Consider the following 25908-nt stretch of genomic DNA (forward strand, 5'->3'; position numbering starts at 1 on the left):
ACTTCCTACTCTTGATGACTTCTCTGGGAAGAACTGGTCAAGACAGTTGCCACAGAGAAGTCTGCACGTATCAAAGAAGCTTAGACAAGGTAGAATCTTCACCTTTCATTCATTACATTAGCAAGATTTCCATAACAGAAGTCTTCTTGGTGACATTACAAACTATTCTAATTTTATAAACTCTTTGGAAAGTAAAGTGGACTTAGGTTAGCCTGTCAGCTGCTACTTCAGATGAGTGTCTCTACAGTTGAACTATGCACAGTGTTGACAATCTCTTCACTTATTGTACAAAGATCACTTCCTTGGCATGGATTTCACTGACACTTCAGTGCTGGCGCTCTACACGTTGATATGTACAAAGCATAAATATTAAAGTAAGTATTCTTGGAGATAGTGTATGTTCTTAGTTTTCGTTGAAACCTCAACTACTTAGAAGATTTAGATGGTACAGTTACTCCTCCTTTGGAAACTGGTTGACCACTTCCCCTCAGGTATTCACAAGGGTCTTTGCCCTTGTCTCAACATGGGCTCATGCTCAAAGGATTCATCTGTTGAGGTACCTCGACGACTGGCTGGTGTTAGCAAGCTCCAAGGAGAATCTGCTGCAGGACAGAGATCGTCTTCTTCAGTTTTGCCGGGAGCTAGGCATAATAGTAAACGTAGAGAAGTCGAATCTGGTTCCCTGCCAGAAAGCTCTTTATCTAGGTATGGTTATAGATACAGCAGCATCGAGAGTTTTTCCGTCAGACCAGAGGTTGGAGAAGCTGTGGTTAGTAGCATGCAAGTTCCTATCACAACCAGAACAGCCAGCTCACCAATGGCAGGTCATTCTTGGGATTTTGTCTTCTCTGGAGAAGCTGGTCCCTCTTGGTCGTCTTCATCTTCAGTCTCTGCAATGGAGACTGAAAGACTTCTGGTTCCTGGCAGGAGATTCCCCTCTACAGAGTCTCTCTGTCCGAAGTGGTGTGGCAAGACCTTCGTTGGTGGTTGGACCCTCAGAATCTTTCAGTGGGAATCCCTCTGCATTTTCCCCTTACAGACTTCCCTCTGTTTTCAGATACCTCCATCTCGGGTTGGGGTGCTTATCTGGGAGACCTCATTGCATCTCAAGCATCCAGCATGGGATGTTTCGCTTGTCCTGAGAAGTCTCACTCGAGCTCCCTTTGAGCCCTTGCATCGATCATCAGACAAAGCTATGACACTGAAGACAGTTTTCCTGTTGGCCTTGGCTTCTTTGGAAAAAGTAGGGGAGCTTCATGGGCTAAGTTAGATGTGAAACATACCAGGGGTTGTGGGGGTCTGTGACCTTTGAGTTTGTCCCAGAATGCATGGTCAAGAATCCCTCGGTGCATGACGACAGATTTGCCTCTTTTTCCATTCCATCTTCGATTGACTTTGTAGACAATGACCTGCAAGAGCTCTTGCTATGTCTTGTCAGAGCCCTACGTTGCTATCTTAAAAGGACTCGCCATTTAAGACCTAGGTGTTGTAGACTTTTTGTTAGCACTGGTTGGTCCAAAAAAGAAGATTCCAGGAACACCTTCAAGCAGGCTTACTCGTCTCTTGATGGTTCTGTCACCGAGTCTGGTTCAGGCTAGAGCACATGATGTCAGAGGTCTAAGTTCCTCTCTGGCATTTAAGAAAAACTTTGCTGTTCATAGAATTTTGAACGCTGGTACCTGGTTACATCAATCCATGTCACTTCATTTTACCTAAGAGATGTTGCCCACAAGTCTTTGGACACATTTTCCTTGGGCCCTTAGGTGGCTGCTCAACAGATTGTGTAATTCACCCAGTACCCTTCATGGGGCAGTTTTGTATCTTATCCTTTCTTCTTCCTACGGGCGGGTTGAGGAATAGACACATCATATGCTGGACTGGTCTGATACAAATGAGTAAGGTAGTCATACTGATAGTTGTTTTGCTTCATGTTTTTGAAATAATCAAACCCTCTATTGGGAGATGGGATATGCCAGTGGAAATTTTACCCATAATCATAGGGCACTACGCACGATCCCAAGATCCCTAAAAAGGAACCTGGAAAAACTAAAAGCCAAAATAACTCCAGGATTCGTGCAGTAGAGTGTGCTTCTAGAAACAGCACACATAGTGATGGACTCCTAAGGAGGCAGGATGCAACCCAGAACCCCACACTATAACAACCAGCCAGTTGAATAGGATGACTGTGATAGATCAAAAGAAAAAAAATAACAATAATAATAAGGGCATAATGAAAAGATTTCTTACTGGATTATTTTATTGAAAACAGAGAGGAACAGTTGTTATGAAAAAGGAATAAAGATACATTGTCTCAACAGCATTCACAAGTTACATTCTTTCAACTACCTTAAATACAGTACTATATTAATGGATGAAAAATTAAATAACCAAAGTAAAGAATTTGCAAAGCTTATCTACAAATATGTCAGTGAAAAAGTCAAGAAATCTTACTGTATGAAATAAATTAAGCTTTAACTAACAAATAAATTCACCTAAAGCATCAAATTTATATCAGGAACATAAAGATGTACCAGAGATAAATTATATTTCATTATAAATATAAAAAAAGAGGATAGCACATGCTTACTAGGATTTCAAAGTTAGCAGTTGCATATGAAGTTCAGTATTACTATATTAGAAAATACTGACAAAAGTAGGGATTTATTAACTAGAATTATGCAAAAGTTCATTTTCTCGTATGAAGATAATTCACAACTACTGTATTTGAAAATAAATAAAGGGTTAAGGAATCAATAATTTCAAGTTGCTTTTGACAAGTTACAAAGTTTATGTAGGGTGTGTTTTATTTAGTAAACATTATACGTACATTACAGTACTAGTTGGTTTCTTTGATGACAACAAATTGATCAAAATCTCTCTTGGCAGTGGCAACATGTTAACAAACTAATTAGTGATAGGTTTACATTTTTAGCAAAGGGGGTCCACTTTTGACTTTTATGTGACCTGCAGATGAGTTATGTTATTTCTGCTGTACTTGACTGTGAGAAACCATGATACCTGACTGCCTTTTAAAAAATTTAAACAAGTAAAGTTACTAATATAAAGCTAGTTACCGCAGTACTAAAATACACTCGTAGATCAGCTTCGGAAAGGCGTCACCACTATGAATTTTCAATGTAAAGCACTGTACAGCAGAAATCTTATGTTAATACAAACAGAAACATTAATTTTTAAAAATACTAAACTTGTCATATTACATGAATATTTTCCTTTTGCTCATTGTCTATTTGTGAGTTTGCAACTTGCTTAAGAGATGTGGTCTCTATCAACATTGAAAATTGATGTTTATTTTAAACTTGACAATGATTTCCAAGAGAAAACAGGTATTGAATAGGGCAAATTTGCACATATATTTGTTGTATGATATCTGCACTAAATTAAATTCACATAATCAAATGACTAATTATACAGACCTTGAATGCAATAATGTATACAGTAAATGGTACTATGTGTCATGTGCTTTTCAAAATTATTTAAACTTAATATTACAGTATTATCAATGACTAGAATACAGACCTATCATATAAAAATGTGAGTATAATATAATACCCACATTATCTCTGCATAGATTATGGATACAGTTCTAGTAGTCATCATTCACAGAATTTTATTAAACTAGAAAGATGATTTAGACAAAGCAGTATTCGTAGATCCTTTACTTGTTTCTTTAGATTTATTTTGTTTGTTTAAATTCCCACCATTGACCAGTTTCCTGTCAGCACCTTGTAAAAGCTATAAAAAGTAATGAGGATTTAAAAAAGTATTGAGGATTTTCATTCTCCTTTACTATTTAATCATGTGGTATATTTAATATTGCTATGGCTAACTGAATTACAATTTAGCAAGTTTTACCACCTGATTGTTATCATGTAATGTATATAGTTAAGTACAGTAAGTATTTATTTCTTAATTTTCAAAGGCTTTTTATAACTCAAGTTTATAAATTTTTTAGCATGCGAAGCAGACATTTTAATTTTTTTGTGTTCTTGAAGAAACAAGCAGATCCTAATACTATTGGTTAGTTGTTTGTCACCCCTTTTCATATTGTATATTGCAGTATCTATTGTTTCAAAATTGTTGAATTCATTTATCTCAAATTAATAATTAATAGATCAAACATATTAATGTGGTCATTTTCTTTGGTTTACTTGTCCTGGATAAAAAGCTGAAGTAAACTAAAGAAGTCTAAATGAACTACTTTTTATATAAGAAGTTGAATGACCTGGGAGTTACAGGAGTGCCTTTTCAATACACATATTCTACATTTATTATTTAATTTCTCTCTATAGTTATCAAAATAATGGACTGCAAAATAATTTAAATATTACATGTATAGTACCACAAAAACTGAGAAAATATTCACATGGCAATAAATTGCAAATAAAGCCTAATAAAGCTGCAAAAATAAAACTCCATTAAGCTAGTTAAAATAGCTGGAAGAGCAGTAATGGTTTCTTGCATCATTTCATATCACTTATAATTAAAACTATTTAAACAATCTCTGACCCACCTAGGTCCTACTCCTTAAGACTTCTGCTACAGGAATATGCTCAACTTATGTAGCCAGAACTTTTGTCAGAGATTTGTAATGTTCAGGATCATTGTGTGATGTCAGGAACTTTACATTGTCAGAGTAGTATAGCATTTTCTGTGCATAATTACAGGGATGTCACGAGATTTAACACTATACAAAGCATTTTCAAAAGTCAATTGAACAGTGTTGTAATGCACACCAATTTTATACTGCAGAATCATGTGAAATTCTTGAATTTGGTGCCAATGTGCTGACTTCATCCAATAGATTTTCTGATTTTTTTCTGTGAAAAGTATTTTCAGTCCTGCCGTGCCACAGTTCAAAACCATATTGTTTAATAGCACCTTAACACATCGCACAGTCACTAAGCACACGAAATGAGCATCTGAAGTTACAAAAGGAGTTTATGATATGTATTATCATAAAAGAAGATATCTCAGGACAGTTGGATTTCATTCAGATATCTCTTAGCCTAACCAGTCATTTCTTAACATAAACATGACTCTACCACTCTGAATCCCAAAGATTGAAAGTTTTTGCTTCACTAACCTAATGACATTGGAAACAGAGTGGTGTGCCACGGAACTGTTTGGCAGTAGGGTTTTCACTCGCATTATTGTATTTTTACATTATGCAGTCAGGGATATCGAGGTTTTATTACAAACCCTTACAACACACAAAATAGCAGGACACATGGGTACACCACTTAGCTGAAGCATATGCTACCACAGTCACTGTCTAAAATGTATTCTAACTAGACATACACTAGATTACCCAATTTGAAACAAAAAATATATGTATATATACTGTATATGATATACTTTGCAGAAACAGGAGTTGATATGAATCAAAAGACAAACATTATTATTGCCTAAAAGATTTTACCAACAAAAGGAGTATGCCACATATTTTATACATTTGCATCATCATTATCTAATTATTTGTATTATGTACAACTGAAATTGATTCTATTACATCTTTCCAAGTTATGGAGTGCTAGATATTTAAATGTTATTCAATAAGACTAAAATTATTCCAAATATTGGCCAATCTAAAAGTTGGTAATAGTTATTTTGCAAAGTTACCTGTTTTTATAATGTATTCATTGGCTGTCTCTACGACAGTGTTTATATGTTTATGCAAATTATATTTTTCTGTAAAATCAATTATTACATTAGGTACTGACTCTTATGTTTATGCACTTCAGCCAGGTTGCATTCCATTTTTTTTACAAGACATGAATTTATTTTAACTGAAACACTTCTTAATCCTATAAATATATATTACATAGTATATATATCCTATGAATCACAGATCTCAAAATAAACTGTATTGGGAAATAAATTATGCATACAATTTTTTCATAGTTCAATTTATGTAAAATGTTAACTACAGTTAACAGCAGTTTAAATAATGAAAAAACTCAAGGGGATTATTTCAAGACACACTCATATAGGGGGGAGCTATCAATACAAGGAAACATGGATACAATTAGTGATGCATTGGTTCAGTTGCTCTCGGTGATACTAGAGCTCGGTTCTACAAACTTCAAATACAAGAATATAAGGCCAGTCATTTACTTTTATTCTGGATTGAGTATTCCAGCAGTGTACAGGAATTGCATGATAAATAAATAAGGTATAACTTGTATTATATCAAATAAAATTCCAACGAACGTTACATCAGTTACAATAAAAGTGTGAATGTCAAAGAAGTGTGCTTAAGTTGTAAAAATAGAGGATTTAATTATGAATGGTAGTTTCTGTTGGCAATCCTGTTCATTATTTGTTTAGCAAAACAGACCTCTGGTCATTTTATTCATCAGGTAAGCACTCATAAACTCTGCCAACCTTACCATTCCAAGCCCAGAGTCCATTACCCAATATAAATGACAAGAAGTACAAAAAGCAATGGGCACACTTTTACAGAGGTCCTACTCATTCTAAGTTTACATTCTAATTATAACTTGGTCACTGACCATATGCTATGTTTGCCCCTAACAGGACATGAAAAGTTTATAGCAATGTTGTGTACTAACATTATTTGTGACATTCTATGTTGTGTACTAACATTATTTGTGACATTCTATGTAAATGCCTTAAGTATTATCACTGAGATTAAGTATCATACAACCTAAGTTGTAATAAATAAGCATACAGTGAAATGTAAGTTTTACTGAGGACATGAAAACTATGAGGTCATACTGAAAGTATTTGGAGTATAATAGTATGTTGATTTAGGAAACTGGGCAATGGGCCTTCTTGGAATGATTGTGATGAGGAAACAGAGTATCCTGGAGAATGGTCCCAAAAACTAAATAATTGGCACTCCAGCTTTCCTAGGAGAGTGAGGTAGGGGTGAAACCATGGTCACTCAGGATGCAGGCAAAGCTTTTAAACCATTATGTTGGTCTAACTGAATGCTGCAGTATTCCTGAATACATCATCATTTAACACATTCCTTGAAATTTGTTGACTCAACATTTTTTCATAAAAAATGTGTAATTGAACATCCCTTCAGTAGATGTGAAACAATCATTGGTAATGAACAGTTTCACTTTGATGACAGTGCCTGGTTGGATTTAACAGAGTTGTTCACACTCATTACACCTTGGTTGGTATGTAATGCAAATAGTATTATAATTTCAGACACTAAATCATTATTTACAAAGTTTACGTGTAGAATCACTTCTGTGTTGCGGTAAAATACAAAATGTGCAATAATCATCCGATGAAATGTAGGTTACTTTTTGGTATTACTCAAATCTTTGCTCCATTCATTATTGTAACGAAGTGCCTTTTCAGGATTATTTTTCAATTGTTTGGCACTTGTACTGTATACAGTTAACCATCCACATGTATTCAGAATGAAATCTTTATAAAAGCTGATTAGTTCATTTTGATAAATAAAAACATAAAAGTTCAGGATGAAGTTTTCCAGACAAACATATTTCATTTCCTGTAAAGATTTACAAACACTTGCCAAAACAATAGGTGTAAACCTTATGAAATAAACCTGGGTACTTTTGTTGATGAGTCTGTATGTCATAATTTTTTGTCTGTGACTTTAGTACAGTGTGGACAAATATTCTACAACAGTACTGCTTTCAACTGACTGCCACAGGTTTACATGGAACAATTATTAGAAGAATCTCAGATTTTCTGTTTGGAAGGACTTTAGTCATTTTCACTCGAGTCCATAGAATTTAGCATCTCATAATATTCCTCCTCTGTTATATCGCCTTCTCGATTACCTGTATGCCTTCTTCGACGAAAAGGAGTTTGACTTGTTGCTTCAATGCACAAAACAACAAATGAGTTGTGACAGCCAAATCTTTCCTGGGATAAAAGACGACTTTTTCGTAGATTAGAAGCAAGGCCAACAGAATCTGTGCCTGTGCTCCACCCATTACAATAAGCTGAGAGTATCCGTTCACCTCGGAGATCAGATCCGTGCCAAACATATTTTTGAGGCCTGGAAGAAGTATAAAAATTAATTTATTTCTGTTTACTGTTCCTCATTAATCCTGGGAAAAAACAGCATGATCCTTATTCTATGATACATAAAGTAATGGCTGCAGTACTGTATATTAAAAAGTTCAGCTAATGATACTGGTACATATTCTGAGAACTTCAGGAAGATATACATATTAAGTTTCAGGGTGTTAACTCTCATAACTGGAAGATCTTTATTTTCCACTTTGGTCAAATGGCATTATACATCTAAGTAATAAGCTTCATGTCCTTGGAATAAGTAGTCTGCAACCAAGAACACTTTTTTTTTTTTTTAATTATATTTATTCTTTAATCGCAAGGCTAAAATAACAGAGCAAAGACCTGACCCTGATTTGTTGGTACAGCAATGGTGTGACCCATTCAGAAACTAACTTTGCCTAGAGTCATCAATATATAGCAGCAGCAAGTATATAGAGATTTTACATAAACATGAGTAAGTTGTAGTGGAGTTTCTTTTAAAAATTCAAAAGTCCCTGGTAACATCACTTTTGGAGTTCACCAAAATGGTAGTTCGTAGAATTTTGGCAGTTTATGATCTTGATTCCTATTAGGGCAAGGAAAAGTATGATTCAAAATTTTGTGTACAGGAAAAGTTTTGTCCACCTAACCCCTTGAATTCAAGTTGGCTCTGGTATGCTGTACGTAGTAGTATTTCAGACATGTATATAGTAAATTAAATTTATTGACAAAATGTATATAGTAAATTAAATTTATTGACAAATGAGCTGTAATTCTGTTCTAAAGGAACTGTAATAAGATACAGTGGACCCCCAGTGTTCGCGTTCTCCAGATTCGCGGACTTACACATTCGCGTTTTTCTCTTGGGAACGTTTCCCCGCATTATTCGCGGAAAATTCGCACATTCATGGTATTTTTCTATGAGAAATATCCACAAATTCCTAGTTTTTTTTATCAATTTCATCCTAAAATGCACTTTTTGTGGTAAAAGTATTAAAAAATCATATATAAATATTTTTAGTGGGTTTTTCTTGAGTTTTAACTAACAAAATAGGCTGTTTTTAGTGTTTTTATAGGGATTCCAAACATTTGTGGGTTCTAACTATTCACGGGGGAGTCTGGTATGCATATCCCGCGAATACGCGGGACCACTGTATACAGGCAGTCCTCAGTTATCGGCGATCTCGGTTAAAGGCGATCTGGTTTTATGGCAATCGTCTACTGCCGTAAAATCGGCGATTTATGGCGCTATTAAGGTACTGGTGATTGAGTTATAGTGTCATAGCATAACCTAACAGAGGGCCATTAACCGAAACTTGGTGACCATATATGTATTGTCGAGTTTCAGTTGATGGCAGTTTTCGGTTATCAGCAGCCCACTGAGAATAGAACCACAGGGACTGCCTGTATATACAGGTAGTCCCCGGAGGGTTACGATGGGTTCAGCTCACAACGTTTCGAGGTTAAGGCGCTTTTCAATTATATTAATCAGAAATTATTTCCAGGGTTACGATGCCTACAACGCTCATCTGGCAGAAGAAATATGACACCAAAAATGCAAAATAATCAATATTTGAAGGTCTTTTTGGTGAAAAATGCAATAAGAATGCAGTTTACATAGTTTTTAATGCACCCAATGCATTAAAAGTAAGTTTGTTCATGAAACTTACTTGGCAGATATATATATAGCTGTATTCTCCGAAGTCCGACAGAATTTCAAAACTCGCGGCACACGCAGTGGGCGGCCAGGTGGTAGTACCCATTCCCGCCGCTGGGAGGCGGATATCAGGAACCATTCCCATTTTCTATTCATATTTTTTTCTGTCGCCGGTCGGTAAACACCTGTTTACAGACCTCCGCCCAGGATTTTTGGATTTTGACTCGTTATAAGTATCTGGATTGACTTTTGGTTTTGACTCTGGATTGTTGGATTGGCATACGCAATAGTGGACTGTTTTGGATTTTGGATTGGCTTTTCTTTGCATGAACGTGATGTCGGGATCAAGTTCAGTCGAAGCCTTCAGAGTGTGTGTGAGAAGTGATTGCAAGGTGAGGCTACCGAAATCATCGGTAGACCCCCACACAGTATGTATGGGGTGTAGGGGGCATGTTTGTTTGCTGGTTGATCGTTGCATTGAATGCAAAAGTTTGACTGAGGATGAATGGAAGGTGTATGAATCCTATCGCCGTAAGTTGGAGCGCGATAGGATCAGGAGGGCTTCCTCCAAGAGCGGTTCTACGAAAGGTAAGGGAAGTAACATTTCTCCTATTCTAACACCAGTAGAATTTGCTTCACCTAATCCTGTGTTGTTGCCTGAGGGCCCTAGTTCTGTGTCTGGAGAAGGTAATGCCCTTTCTCTGATTCTAGAGTCATTACGCACTCTAGAGTCCAAAGTGTTGGCCCTTGAAAACGGCTCGAGTAAAGTGTGTGATCGTGCCCCTAGTGTTGTGCAGGGGGCGTCAGATCGGCCCCATAATGCCTCTAGGTCTAGACCTCTGTCGGACTCCCAGAACTCAGGGAGTGGGCATGTCGAAAGCCGCAAGAGGGTTACGGGGCTCCCCACCGATCTGGCGTCCCTTCGGCAGGACCTGTTGCTTCTTCCCAGGCTGCCAAGGAGCGTGCTCAGGCTCGCATCCTTAAGGACTGTTTTTCGTCCTCCGAGGCGCCCTCCCCGCGCAAGGGGTGGAGCGCTCGGAGTGACTCGCGTCCGTTGAAAAGGACTTTTCCTAGGGAGGACGCTTTACGTCCCCTCTCTCCGCTCTCGTTGCGGTCTTCGCCTGCGTCGTATGACGCGTTTCCTGCTCAGAAGAGAGGTAGGACGTCGTCCGAGGACGACGCTGAGAAGCGCTTCTCTCGCGCCTCGGAGAGGCAGGTTGCTGTACCTTTGAGAAGGAAGGAGGCGTCCCCCCGCCCCTCGTCTTCTCGCAGGCGCAGCCCTTCACCTCCTCTTGGTTCTTCACCTACGAAGAGTATTCTTGCGTCGCTTCAAGACCAATTGTCGGCCTTAATGGCTCGGAAGACTCGCCCAGCAGCAGTTGAGCCTAAACGTAGGAAGGACGCTAGACTGCCTGTCAAGAGGACGAGGCAGTCTCCTTCTCCGTCTCCTCGTTCGTCTCTGTCTCCGCCCGCACGTCAGGACGCCTTTGAGGACGCTCGACAGGACGCCTTGGAGGACGCTTTTGAAGACTCTCGGCAGGACGCTTTGGAAGACTATCGTCGGGTTGTTTTGCTTGACGCTTTGCCTGTGGAGAAGGCTTTCGAGAGCGCTCAGAAGGACGCTTTGAAAGCGAAAGCTGGACGCTTGAGCGTGAAACGTAAGGACGCTCCTCAGAGAGACTAAGAGTAACCTCTCTTGACGCGCAGCGCGGTCAGGACGCTCTTCGTGGTTCGAGCTCTAAAGATCGACAGAAGGTCGGTCGCTTTGAAGAGGCTGATTTTAGTCTTCCTCGAAAGCCTTTGTTGAAGGCTAGACCGTTGGGCGCACGCCCTCTCCAGAGGTTCAATCTCCTTTGCCTCTTCGGGAGGAAGGAGAGCTTAGTAGTCCGGCGGACTCAGTGGAGGAAGAACAGCTGTCAGTTTCGTTGGTTTCCGACTACAAGGTGCTGGTTCGTCTTTTACGTTCTTTGTTTGGTGAGAAGTTCCAGCCTGCAGCTCCTAAGTCTCCTCCCTCTCAGTTTTCGTCTTCGAAGTTGGGCAAGGTTTCGGAAGTGGTGGAGATGAAGACTTCCTTGTCCACTAAGAGAGCATTCAAGAAATTGCAGGATTGGATGGAACGTCGGAAGGATCAGGGCAAGTCGACTTTCGCCCTTCCTCCTTCAAGACTCAGTGGGAAAGGCGGCATTTGGTATGAGACCAAAGCTGAAGTAGGAGTTAAGATCCCGTCTTCTTCCCAAGGGGACTTTGCTAGTTTGGTAGATGCCCAGAAGAGATCCCTTTTATCGTCCGCTAAGATTTCATGGACACCAACGGAGATCGACCATCACATGAAAGGTCTGTTAAGACTCTGGAAGTCTTTAACTTCCTAGACTGGTGCCTAGGAGTCCTGGATCTTCAATCTAGGAGTCCTGATTCTTTGAGTCTGGGGGAGCTGTCCAATGTGTTGTCATGCATGGACAAGGCCGTCAGGGATGGTTCGGAAGAGTTAGTGTCTCATTTCGGCACTGCTTTCCTCAAGAAGAGAGCGCTTTTCTGCAATTTTACAGCGAGGTCTGTTTCTGCATCGCAGAAAGCAGAGCTTCTCTTTGCACCTCTTTCGAGCCATCTCTTCCCCCAGGCTATGGTAAGGGACCTGGCAGTGAGCCTACCAAGAGAAGGCTACCCAGGATCTCTTGGCCCAGTCTTCAAGACGTCCCGCAGTCCCCTACCACGTCGTCGTCTGGACAACCTCCTAGGAAGGTTAAACCCTTTCGTAGCGCGCCTCCCTCGAGAGCTGCTCCTCGAGGGAGAGGACTTGCAAGAGGAAGAGGTTCCTTCAAACCTAAATCTTCTAAGTGAGAAGAAAGTCCTTCAGATGCCTGTCGGAGCCAGGCTAAAGTTCTTTGCGGGTGCGTGGAGAGAGAGAGATACAGATGCGTGGTCCCTCAAGATAGTGGAACGGGTACAAGATCCCCTTTGTGGACCCTCCTCCTCTTTCTACGACTCCCAGAGATCTTTCCCCATCGTATCAAGGGGAGAAACATCAGGTTCTTTTAGATCTTTTAGATCAAATGATCATGAAAAGAGCGGTGGAGCAGGTCTTAGACCTGGGGTCACCAGGATACTACAACAGACTTTTCCTGGTACCAAAGCAGTCGTCGGGGTGGCGTCCAGTCTTGGACGTAAGCAGCCTGAATCTTTTCGTAGAAAAGAAAAAATTCAAGATGGAAACACCTCAGTCGGTTCTAGGAGCCTTAAGACCGGGCGACTGGATGGTGTCCTTGGACCTACAGGACGCATACTTTCACGTGCCTATCCACCCTCTTTCAAGAAAGTTTTCTGAGGTTATGCTAAGGGACAAAGTTTGGCAATTCTGAGCCCTTTGTTTCGGTTTAAGCACGGCTCCGATGGTATTTACCATGCTCATGAAAAACGTAGCGAGATGGTTACATTCTGCAGGAATAAGAGTGTCCCTGTATCTCGACGATTGGCTGATCAGAGCATCGTCAGAAGAAAGGTGTCTGAAGGACCTTCACTTCACTTTGGCCTTGGCGAAGTCCCTGGGACTTCTGGTCAACCTCGAAAAGTCGCATCTGACCCCAACACAGTCCATCGTGTATCTGGGGATTCAGATGGATTCAGTGGCTTTTCGAGCTTTTCCGTCCCAGGAACGACAGCTGCAAGGCTTAGAGAGAGTTTCGGCCTTCCTGGGGAAGGAAGCTTGCTCGGCGAGGGAATGGATGAGTCTGCTGGGAACCATTTCCTCGCTGGAAAAGTTTGTTTCCCTGGGAAGACTACACCTCAGACCTCTCCAGTTTTTCTTAGCAGACGAATGGAGAGTCAGAGAGGATCTGAATGCGACCCTTTTCATCACCAAATCGGTGAAGAACCATCTAAGATGGTGGCTAGATCCTCGGAAGTTTCGAGAGGGGCTGTCCCTAAAGCTTCTGAGCCCAGACCTAGTGTTGTTTTCCGACGCCTCGGTGTCGGGATGGGGAGCAACACTGGGAGGGGAGGAAGTGTCAGGCACCTGGAGGGGGGAACAGGTGTCCTGGCACATCAATGTAAAGGAACTAGCGGCGGTTTTTCTGGCGCTACAGTTCTTCCAACAAAAGGTTGCAGAGAAAGTAGTCCAAGTCAACTCGGACAACACCACAGCCCTTGCGTACCTAAAGAAGCAGGGAGGTACACACTCCTGTCCTCTTTTTTATTTAGCGAGGGAGATTCTGCTGTGGGCAGATGCGAGACGGATAAGGATCCTGACGAGATTTATCGCAGGAGTCCAGAACGTCAGAGCAGACCTTCTCAGCCGACAAGATCAGATCCTGCCGACGGAATGGACGTTGCACCAGGACGTCTGTCGAGAGCTCTGGAGACTGTGGGGGTGTCCGTTAGTCGACCTATTTGCGACATCGAGAACAAAGAGGCTGCCTCTTTATTGCTCCCCTGTGCTGGATCCGGGAGCAGTCGCGATAGACGCTCTGCTCTGGGACTGGACGAACCTAGACTTGTATGCCTTCCCGCCATTCAAGATCATGGGGGAAGTAGTAAGGAAGTTCGCGGCATCGGAGGGGACGAGGTTGACCCTGATCGCCCCGATGTGGCCCGCGAAGGAATGGTTCACAGAGGTAATGTCATTCATCATAGACTTTCCGAGGACGTTGCCCTGGAGGAAAGATCTACTCAGACAGCCCCACTTCGCAAGATATCACCGAAAACCTCTCCGCTCTGGGTCTGACTGCGTTCAGACTATCGAAAAGCTGGCCAGAGCAAGAGGTTTTTCTAAAGTAGCTGCAAAGGCGATCGCCAATGCTAGGAGAACGTCCTCGAGAGCTGTTTACCAGTCGAAGTGGGCTTCCTTCAGGGCATGGTGTAGAAAGGAGGGAATTTCCTCTTCCACTACCTCTGTGAGCCAGATAGCCGATTTCCTGCTATTTTTAAGGAATGTACAGAAGCTGGCTGTCCCGACCATCAAGGGATATAAGAGTATGCTGTCGGCAGTCTTCCGTCACAGAGGACTAGACCTGTCTGATAACAGGGATCTTCACGATCTCCTGAGATCATTTGAGACATCCAAGATACCTCAGGCGAGGCCTCCTTCTTGGAACTTGGATTTAGTCCTTAGACTGTTAATGTCGAGTCCTTTCGAACCTCTACATGAAGCGTCTCTTAGGAACTTGACGAAGAAGGCTCTTTTCCTAACTGCTCTGGCGACGGCGAAAAGAGAGTTAGCGAAATTCAGGCCATTTGTAGAGAGTGGGCTTCAAAGGGGACAATGCTGTCTGCTCTTTGAGTCCCACTTTCTTAGCAAAGAATGAAAACCCGTCGAACCCTTGGCCAAGGAGCTTTGAAATCAAGGGTATGACAATCCTTGTGGGCCAAGAACCTGAGAGAGTCCTGTGCCCTGTCAGGGCTCTAAAGTTTTATGTCCACAAGACTAAAGAAGTACGAGGTCCCTCAGATAATCTCTGGTGTTCGGTTAAACGACCCGATATACCATTATCCAAGAACGCATTGGCGTTCTTTCTGAGGGACGTCATTAAAGAGGCTCATTCGTCTTCCACACAGATCGATTTGAGCCTCTTGCGAGTGAAAGCTCACGAGGTCAGAGCTGTCGCAACCTCGCTTGCCTTCCAAAGGAACATGTCGATCAAGGACATCCTTGACGCCACCTTTTGGAGGAGCAATTCAGTATTCGCCTCACACTACTTGAGAGATGTGAGAACGATATACGAGGACTGTTGTTCTCTTGGGCCATACGTTTCTGCAGACACAGTCTTGGGGGCTGAAGGTAGCTCTCTCCCTATCCCTTAGTTAGGTTTAGGTTAGTTTTTAGTTGTTGTGGTTTTTGGTTGTGGTGAGGTTTTGGTGAAGACCTCCCATCTCTTAGCCTAGTGTTCAGGGGGTCTTGGATAGTTGGTCAGGTGGTGGTCAGTTGCTTCGTTGCCCTCATTTGTATGGCTCTATGCTCTTGTCACATTGAGGTCACGTCCCCGTTGACAGAGCATCCAGAGCGCACCAGCACTACAGGTCTCCACCTGGCTGGCAACTCTGATTAAGCACAAGCAGGCTGAAGTGACATTAATCACAGAGTCTACTTTGCTAACAGGTGAGGAACCAAGGTGTATATCATCTACTTAATTTAAGTTTCCTACAAATCCTATTCTGTCTCTTCCCACCATCCGAAGGTGGGATTCAGCTATATATATATCTGCCAAGTAAGTTTCATGAACAAAATGTTATTGTTATAATACAATTAAGTTTGTTCATACTTACCTGGCAGATATATATAATTAAGTGCCCACCCACCTCCCCTCAGGAGACAGTGGCACTGATAAAATATGAATAGAAAATGGGAATGGTTCCTGATATCCGCCTCCCAGCGGCGGGAATGGGTACTACCACCTGGCCGCCCACTGAGTGTGCCGCGAGTTTTGAAATTCTGTCGGACTTCGGAGAATACAGCTATATATATATATCTGCCAGGTAAGTATGAACAAACTTAATTGTATTATAACAATAACATGTTTTCTTAGGATCTTTTATGATGTTCCGGCTTACAACAATTTTCGGGTTACAACGCGTCTCAAGAACGGAACCTCCGTCGTAACCCGGGGACTCCCTGTAGTACTATATACTCAAATGAAGCAAAATTAAAATATGTATCTCTAAATGAGTCCAAATGGGCTCTTTGATGTAGTTGATCAGACTCTTGATTTATTGCATAGTTTTATGGAAATAAATTGCTAAAAGCAGTCTTTACTGGGAGTAAGTTGTGAAATTCAAATTTATATTCACTGAAATTACTAACTTTACTGCAGCATTTATTTAGCAGCAATCTGTAAATTTCCAACAATTGGCTTGTTAGAAGTAAACTTGGCTACTCTTAAGATTTTGTTTGTTTGAATATTAGGCAGTTCAAATGAAATCATTTTAAGAGCAGGCTTTATTTGAAAATAAATTTAAGGTTTATAGAAATATATATTCTAGTAGAATTAAGGTGTTCTGAATAATTTCTTCAAAAAAATTTCCTATGAATATAAAATATCACATGTTAATTTGCAATAACAAGAGGCCTACTGTTCATCTTACCAGGTGGAGTCATTGAGGACATCTTTCCCATCAAAGCTGTAGATTCGTGGTTTATGTGAGAAGATGGCACCAGACCCTGAGAAAATCTCTCTCCAAGAATGGAAAAGTATATCTCCCTGAAAAGAGCATGATATCAATTGAATAAGCACTTGAATTTCTTTCATGTTAAGTACATTACATTGATAGAAGTTTATAAATATATACTATACTACTGTACTTATTGGATGAACTTGAAACCAGCGCAATGCATTGGAAGTCACTGGCAATACCAATGAGCTAACACACCCCTAAAAGGGGGGGGTTACTGGTTTGCCAAATGTAAGCTCAGAGCTTTGGCTTTGCAGTAGCATCTAAAATATTCGTTAAGGCAGTTCCTAAAACGATAGTGAAGATGATCTAGGAGTATGGGTCCAATTTTACAACTCTTTATAGAGTACATAATGTATTAATTAGCCCAAGATGATCTAGGAATATGGGTCAATGAGAGAACTCTGCTTATTGAAAAAGCGTTTTGTTTGGAGGTAGCACATCATGACAAAATTACTTACATGAATGTTAACAACTGGAAGGTGGCTATCAGCTTGTTTTACAATGGAGTCTAGGTTCTGAACTCTAGATGTGAGGAATGCTCTGAAGGTCCCTCCTAATCCTGACGAACGAGCTTGTCTGTAACAGTTCAGGTCTGCACCTCTAATTCCCATCATATCACCAGTCGTTGGTTTATTCAGTGCTGCTAATCGTAACTAAAAGAATAAAATTATTGGTTAATAACATTAACACAGAACATTTATTATAAATAAAGTGGCTACATGGAAGAATTACTGTATGCATACAGAATTATTAGCCTTTATATTACAGTACACAATACATACATAAATGTGATCAATGAAATTTCAAGATAAAAGAACAATTGTATGAAATTGATAATTACTAACAGCATTAAATAACTCTAATGCTTTTGTTATATGCAAATTACACACTGAGAACTGACATACAGTTACATGCACATTGAGCAATATGTACGATAATCATTTTCCATGAGCAGAAATTAATGCAAGATTGCAAATAAGCCCTCCAAGACCAATATTACAGTCTTTTATTTAAAGACTTGGGCAAGAATTAAAAATCTTTAAAACTCCGACAATGAGAAGAATTATGTACTACTGAAATCTGGAGAGTACAGGTTTCACTGTACAAACGTTGACAATTTTTTGCAATGCTGTGCAAGAATTATCAATGATAAAGTGACAGAAAGCATTAAGCATGATAAAGTACCAATCAAATGGCTAGCTATACTGATAAATGGATACCACATTGATGAGTGCCATAATCAAAACTGGATGATAGTTAAAACAACTGGGGCTCCACTACTTTTATCCACACTAGTGATGTTAGGAGATTGTAAAATACAAATAATGTCAGGAATTACCTTGAAGAGAATAGTTGAATATAATATACTAATCATACAAATATAAACTTTGAAGTGAATAATGGTTGTTGGCTGGCTGATCCCTCTCATACATACAATTGGAATTATTTCAAAACCGACTTTTTTATGTTTGCTTTTTCCAGTCTGTTTTTTCCAGTCACAGTTAATGTTGATTCATTATACATTTCTATATTTTAAATAATGTACATTTTGCATTAAAAATTTAGGAATGTTTAAATTTTTTTTAATGAGGCAGCAAAGATATTTAAATTATGTTGACATCTACCTTAACTACCATTCAAATGAAATAGTAGTTTTTATGAAGCAAGTCAAGAGGAAAACTGTCAGGAAAACATTCGATATCCTGTACATTAAGGTCTCTACATATATTTTCTTGTGAAGTAGTATGACATACTAGAATGAGCAGAAAATGCAAGAAGTTTTAAGCCAAGTCTCACTTTAAAATTTGTATATAATTGAACTCGTTAAGTGTTTCATTTGGTAGCTCAGAATGTCTTATAAAAATTTAATCTTACCTTCTTTAGTTTTCCACCAGGCTGTCATGCATGAAATAAATAAAGTAACAATTCTTATAATTTGTCAAGTGTTGCAGTAAAATAGAAAAAAAATTTGTCTAATGAATTTTGTGTCTGTCAGTGAAGAATATGCACTTTGTAATGAAAATGATTGATATATGTAATTATGTAATTGTAAAGAACGTACCACTATAATAGTCTCTGTACGTGTAAAAGCCAATGTACAGTAGATTATGACCAATAAAGTGGTAGACCTACACAGGTTCATACTCGGTAGTGTGACTTAGATTTCTACTCGGTAGTGTGACTTAGATTTCTTTCTCATCAGAATCTCTCAAGTAATTTTTCTCAACTAAAACTTTTCATGTGCCATCACCAAAAAATGACAAATTTTCTAAGACAATTTGTATTTTCCATAGCTACAACCTGTGGTCTTAACAATAGGATAATTTCTAGCACCTAGCTGATTTTGTGTTAAGTGTGGATTGTGTGTAACCCGCTTTATGTCACAGCTGTTCCTTCAGTGTCTAGCCAACATTTATCTGGAGGCTGTGTAAGAAAAGTGTCTTAAATAAATTAAACAAGCTAACATCCTGAGAATTCTTCATGACTAATGTACTGTATAGTTGATAACACAAGAAATAAGCAAACTGCAATTTTCTCTCCCATGTCCATTCTTTTGACTAATTTCATAGTAACTTTTTAAACACTATTAGTCAAACGATAGCATCACCTATCATGTGATAAATGTAATAGCAATTCCTTGTCATTTTCACAAACTCGTACAGATCAGTGTCTTGTCTGTTTCATTGTGAAGCAGTAAAGTTTTTTATAAATTGGTTAGATACTGGAATACTCTACTTTGTTTTTGCATTTAAAAATTATGTAAAGGTTTTATTTTTTTATAAATAATGCAGCATGATGTCTTCTCTTGAAAAAACAGTGCCCTCAGGCATTACCCAACTCAACTCTCACATTTATATTTTTTATCTGATAAGTGAAATCATATGAAAGGCTCAACCCATTTAAAACCATTCCTCCTTTATCACAGGTGTGTAAAACTTGATCAGACATTGTTTTTGTTTTCCATCTATCAATTTAAGATGTTTCACGTTTCCATTTAGTGAATGATAAGGTTCAAAGTTCATGAAAATAAAATAAACAAGAAACTTATGAAAATGTTCACTCCAAACTTTTTCAAATTACAGTCTGCTGTTCTTTGCTGTTGATCCATCCAGTCAAGCAGTAATGGACAAACCTGGCTGATAGTTTTAAAATGAACCAGACAAGATATCTAATCAAATAGAACTTAATCTGTTAAAAATTAAAGTATGTACTTTAGATTAGAAGACTGTGGTACTACAGAAAGCCTTTTAGAGTGAAAGAGTTCTTGCCAAATAAAATGTATACTTTTTACTTGTGAATAGTATCCAATAGTGTACATTAAAAAGTTTAATGTTTATTCTTACAGGTCATTTAAGAAATTCCATAATCAGTGTACATTTCCCATCAAGATATACCTTAATAGACTTGATTAGTAGGCACTAGTATATCATAATTGTATATCACAGTAAATAAGCACAATACTAGGTAGGAGTCCTTTAGAATGAAAGTGGAGACAGTTTTTATTTTGTTATTAAAAACAATCAGTAGAGGTTGTTTAGCAAGCTTCTAGGCCGTTTCCTTACAACAGGGTAAGCTGACCTTGATATTGGTAATCTGTAGTGATATCTCTTTTCATATGTTAATATAGTACATGAAATAGCTTTTGGAGTGACAAGCTGAGGAAGAATTCGTGATGGCACCTAAATAAGTGCTTGATCCATTATCATTTAATTACTGCAACTGCCAAATTACATTGATCTTCAGTGCCAACCTACTGCTGACTTGAGGTATGGATGCAAGTTTGTTGAGAATATAGTGAGTACATCTCAAATTCACCTAATTTAATTTATTTTACCATTCTTTGCAGATACAGATTAAACCAGAGAGCCATTTTCAGCTCCTCGTCAGCTGAAGCAAAATGAAACGTCCTAAGGAACAACTTGATAAGTCAGTACATATTTATAACTACGTACATTGGAATGACAAGAGCTGAATCTTGGACATAAAAGTAAGATTCTTCTTGATTTTTTAACTTTAGTGTATTTAATGCTCTAGCAATTTAGGGAAAACCTGCCTTTCTGAATGATTGAATCATGGAGACTTTGAGCCACTCAGTGCTTAGGACAGTGAAAAGAGGGAGTTTGAGTGGTTGGACAAAAGATAAAAGAGATCCAGAAAATAAGTGAGATGATGTATTACGTACAGGGATCTAAAGCTGCACTTCTGCTATAAAGTAATAGTTACAGAGGTTGAACAGTATGCCTACATTTCTGAAGAAGTTATAATAAAGTCCTCAGTGCCATATGGCTTTAAAAGAAAGGAAAACTTAAAGATCTCAGGAGGCTAAAGAATAACAATAGGACAACGTAAGTCATAATCATCATTGATGTAAGGTGCCTTGATATCTGGCTTTAGGTTATCAAACTGAAAATCCCTCTTTGGACCAAAAAAGCCTCATCTCTCTGCCCATTGGGAGATCTGTAAATATTATGATACAATGCCTTCTTTTCAACTGCTAGCTAATGGGAATGTTTTAAGAAATAGTTTTCTGGGCTTGGCCGTGTCGCTCCGTGAAATACATTCCTTTAGCGCTATTTCTAAGGTAAAATATTGCTATAATACCAGAGAACTGCTAAATTGGACATGCCAGAATATTCTGACTCGCTCACCGCCCAGAAAAGGGATTTTGACGTAGGAAAAATCTATTTCTGGGCGAGGAAGCCGTGTCGCCCAGTGAAATCCCACCCTATCTTTCCCACCCTTCTTAGTCACCAAGCTAGAATGCTATCTGCAGGTATGACGTTACTGACACTACCTACGCGGTAGCAGGAAGTCAGCCGTAGCACGACTTCCCTTTTCTAAAGGGTTTTGATGTGGAAAAGGCTAATTGGAGAGGCTGCTGTGGTAGTGTTTTTCACTCTCCCCAGATTCATACTGACACCTTTTAATAAAGGTGAGCGAGTCAGAATATTCTGGCATGTCCAATTTAGCAGTTCATTGGTATTATAGCAATATTTTACCTTAGAAATAGCGCTAAAGGAACGTATTTCACTGGGCGACACGGCTTCCTCGCCCAGAAGTAGATTTTTCCTACATCAAAATCCCTTTTATAGGAGTGATTAGTACTTGATAAAAAAGGTAAACCATAATTGGTGATGTATAGAGGGAATTGACAGATGATTCATAAATGATGAAGTAAAAATTTGGCAGTTTTCAGGAAAATAAAGTATGAAAAAGTAGGGTAGTAGTAAGGTAAGATAAAAAAAATTAAATATATGTACAGTCATCATGATAAAGATTGTGTTTTGGGTGTTGACTAATTTGCTGTACATATTTCTTTTCACGTCAGCAGGGATGGAGTGGAGTCACTTTATGTGCTTTACACTGAACGTATGTTGAAATTTCCCTCCCAAATAATTAAAGAAGTCGTCTCCTAGTAAGGGTTTCTGAATATACTTAGTATATACTGGGAGTGTTGCTTACAAAACATTTACTTGCATGTGATAATTCAATCTACATTATGAATTTATATGATTTGTTATTCAGAGCCTTTATTTTTTATGTGGGTTCAATGTAGATTATACATACATACATACCATTATTTTAGACTTCTTAAGTACCAGTAAAATGCTTGAATTTTGAAAGACAGAAAGGCCTAGTCAAATTTAGGTTTGTATAAAAAGAAATTTACACGTAGCACTTTTTTCCTACTGTAATATAGTAGGGATATGATTTTTCAATTATTTATAATATATTGTATACTGAAAGAGGGGTCTCAAATTTGAATGAATTCATGATTTTTCTTTTGGTGGGGTTAGGGGCGTGTTAAGAATGAGACCTTATTAGCTGTCGTATCTCAAATTTGTGCCTATATAGAGCCTAGTCTAGCTAGAGATGGGTAATTTATTCATATCAGTTTTAGATGTAATGTACTCCTAGTGGTTTTAAAGTTGTGAGATACATGATACTGTACTGTACACTCACTGGTCTACCAGTCACCTTTTAAATCTTGTCTACAGTCTATACTACTCTGTACATCCCAATTAATGTGACCTTGAGATTTAATTTTACTTAATGTGTATTTCTTTTATTTCTCTTACAATACAACTGTCATTAAGTTATGTTACTTATAAATTACAATTAGAGATATGCAGGCAACATGAAATAAAATCTAAAGATTAATTTCAAAAGATAATTTACTTCAGTCACATGAGTTGATGATGAATTTAATTTAGTGAAAATTTGAAATGTGCCTACTTATATTCTCAAGGTAATGACAGAAGTAATAACAGAGAAGTGCATTTTACTTCTTAAATGACTACATTTTATGTCCTATGTGCATGCAGAATACGTTAATTGTTGAATATATAGTATACGTTAAGAAAAAATGGAAGCATGGTTGTAGTTTCCAATACATACCCATAGTTTGAATGAAAGTATACTTTCATTTATTAAAAAGTATGGGTTATCAAAAAAAACTGTCTAATGTAGCAGCTTTTTATCAGACAAAATTTTGGTTGTATTCTACTTTGATTATAGATAAATAGTTATTACGTATAAGACAGGATGTAGTTAAACCAATGAAACCTTTAATGCAGTACATTTTTGTATAAGATTATATATGAAGAATGAGAGTTGTAGTGCCATTGTGACTGGTCCACTTCTGTTTTGATTACATAAATCATTTTTATTGGTTTCAACTTGTGATAAACTGTTAAATAAGAGTACATACTTTACGATACCTAGCATCGCTAATTATTAAGGCAGTCTTAATTCATAAGTTTAAATGGGAAAAGGATAGGCTTGATACCATATATGAAGCTATTACATTATTTTTTGCAGAATCTTTGACTTTTGTTTCTCTATTTGAAAAATTTATTTTGGTTCTCAGTATTTGTCGAATTGGTATACAGTAGCACCTTACTTTATCTGGACCCATCTTGAAGCTGTTACAAGTTTTATTGTATATTTGTGCTTTATTTTTTTCACAAAAAATGTCTCTGATAAATTTAAAATGCCCAAAATAGAATATGTGGCAAACCTATATGCACAGATTAGTCATCTACTTATGGAATCTGTTAATTCTCATTACACATTTAAAATTTGTATTTCTTGTTCAAAAGTGCTAATATAATTTTATAACAGAAATAAGGCTAAACTTAAATTCATATTCAGTGTTGTATAGCCCATGACTGGCAAGCTAACATAGCCTACTTATGCAAAATTGCTTACTGTGGACCATCCAAATAATTATATACATACTATTATTAAAATTTATCAATCTCGTGTAAAATTTCTTGGACGTCTGTTTCTTGCTCTACTTAGTTTGGTGAAAAAGTATGGTGACGTGTTACAGTTACAATTGTTTGGGATCTTATAATTATCATAACCAATCATTTTTCAGAGCCTCCCAAATTCACCTTCACATCCATTAAAGCAAGGTACTACAGTACAGTATTTTGTTAATGGAGTAACATATTACATAATTCTCATAATTATAGAATAATGTAGTTTTTGAGTGTATCTTGAATGGCTAACTGGGGAATTGTTAACTGAAATCACTGAGAACACCTTGCAAGACTTTATTTGGGTTGTGTACAACAGACTGAATCATTAGTGAATAGTCGTATGAGCACACCATAGGAGACTACTTTACCAACAGATACTAAATGGGTGTCATGGTTATTTGAAGACATTAGTTCAACAAGAGGAGAAGGCAAGCAAGAAAAGTACACAGTATATGAATGGAAGCACAACATACATTATGACCACATAATTTGTTAACGACTGCCTTTGACATTAAGTGTTTGCTCAAGGCACTACATTGGTGAAAAGAATAAGTACAATACCAGAAGAAACTGTACACTTAAGGTTCTTGCTAGGCACATGTCTTGTTACTTTTCCCTTTAGGTTACATTAACGTTTAGGAAGCATATGGTATAGGCAAAAGATAAGGCTTCACAAAGTGACTGGTAGCCATGTTTCATTGGATACATGTATTATACATCACGGATGTAATCAAAGTGTCAGACAACATACAAGACTGTTTAAAGAAATGAATAATTCACATTGGCTTGAGGGGATCCAAGTACTACTACTTAAATGTATGAAATAAGAGAATGCTTGGTATGGACAGTGGTAAGCATTAAGCACCACCTGCAAAATTGGCTCATATTACAACATATAAATTGGAACAAGCAATTTACAGCCTATATTGACTTGGGAATCCAAATATGTAATCTGTTGGGCATTGTCATGTACGTCATAATACTGGCGATGAGGATGGGATTTGGCAATGGATGTTGAGCTACTTGCAGTTAGTATAACTTCTGGCCACTTACTATGTGCATCTACTAATATCAGATATGAGTATCCTAAAAATGGACTTGCAAAATCTATATGCACACGTTTCCTTTGGTATCTTTAATGGGAGGAGACTGTCATACATGGAAATTTGTTGAAGGACATAACTTTCAAGTCCCCATATGATGCAATACTAGAAATTTCATGAAACCATGGAATAGTTTATGTATAAGCTCCATTATTCATTATAAATTCAGAAAATAATTGAAATATATTGTAATCCTTAAAAAATTAAAGAAAAATGAAGCATTCATGTATGGCCCTTTTTTGAAACAGGTGGCAGTGATCTTTGTTAACTGAAGCTGGTGATTACAAAACTGCATGTCTTCACATTACTTTGAGCATAGAAGTACTACTCAACAATATGATGAAAATGAGCAGATAAGTACAAATTTCAAAGGAAACTTCTCTTCTGATGCGTCTGAGATGGACTGACAAAGAAACAAGCTTACAAAGCTTCTGAGTAGATGGGAGGACTTGTACATACTAGTGGCTAGCATAGAACAAAATAATGAGTCACCTTTCAAATGGATAGGATGTTGAGAAATCATTGTAGAACCATTTTATCTGACACTGATCTGAGACTGAAGGATTTTAAGAAAGTTGTTGACTTATGCTACATAATAAATTAAATCTGATCATTGTAGGAAGACTGCTCTAAAGTGCCCCAAAAATATGTTAATGGCAAGAAGCTTTGAATGAGCAAATAATATATTCTT

The 25908-nt window shown here is 38.2% G+C and overlaps 1 protein-coding gene and 1 long non-coding RNA gene across 3 annotated transcripts in view; one reads left to right on the plus strand and one right to left on the minus strand.

Annotated features, from left to right (window-relative positions):
* LOC135198715 (uncharacterized) overlaps positions 1-25908 on the plus strand; it is a 107956-nt gene that overhangs the window by 60072 nt on the left and 21976 nt on the right. For both annotated transcript variants that reach the window (XR_010310878.1, XR_010310879.1), the window contains exon 2: positions 20694-20834. This is a non-coding gene — a long non-coding RNA (uncharacterized LOC135198715). The remainder of the gene's footprint in view (positions 1-20693; positions 20835-25908) is intronic.
* The window catches only part of LOC135198714 (collagen alpha-1(XVIII) chain-like), a 751537-nt gene continuing 727879 nt past the window's right edge, over positions 2251-25908 (minus strand). Inside the window, exons 32-35 of the mRNA XM_064226569.1 lie at positions 18722-18742; positions 17305-17499; positions 16757-16872; positions 2251-8029 (exon numbers count right to left, since the gene is read on the minus strand). Of these exons, the coding sequence (XP_064082639.1) occupies positions 7732-8029; positions 16757-16872; positions 17305-17499; positions 18722-18742 (630 nt within the window). The 3' untranslated portion in view covers positions 2251-7731. The remainder of the gene's footprint in view (positions 8030-16756; positions 16873-17304; positions 17500-18721; positions 18743-25908) is intronic.

This window comes from Macrobrachium nipponense, chromosome 22, assembly GCF_015104395.2.
Source record: "Macrobrachium nipponense isolate FS-2020 chromosome 22, ASM1510439v2, whole genome shotgun sequence".
Lineage (NCBI taxonomy): Eukaryota > Metazoa > Arthropoda > Malacostraca > Decapoda > Palaemonidae > Macrobrachium > Macrobrachium nipponense.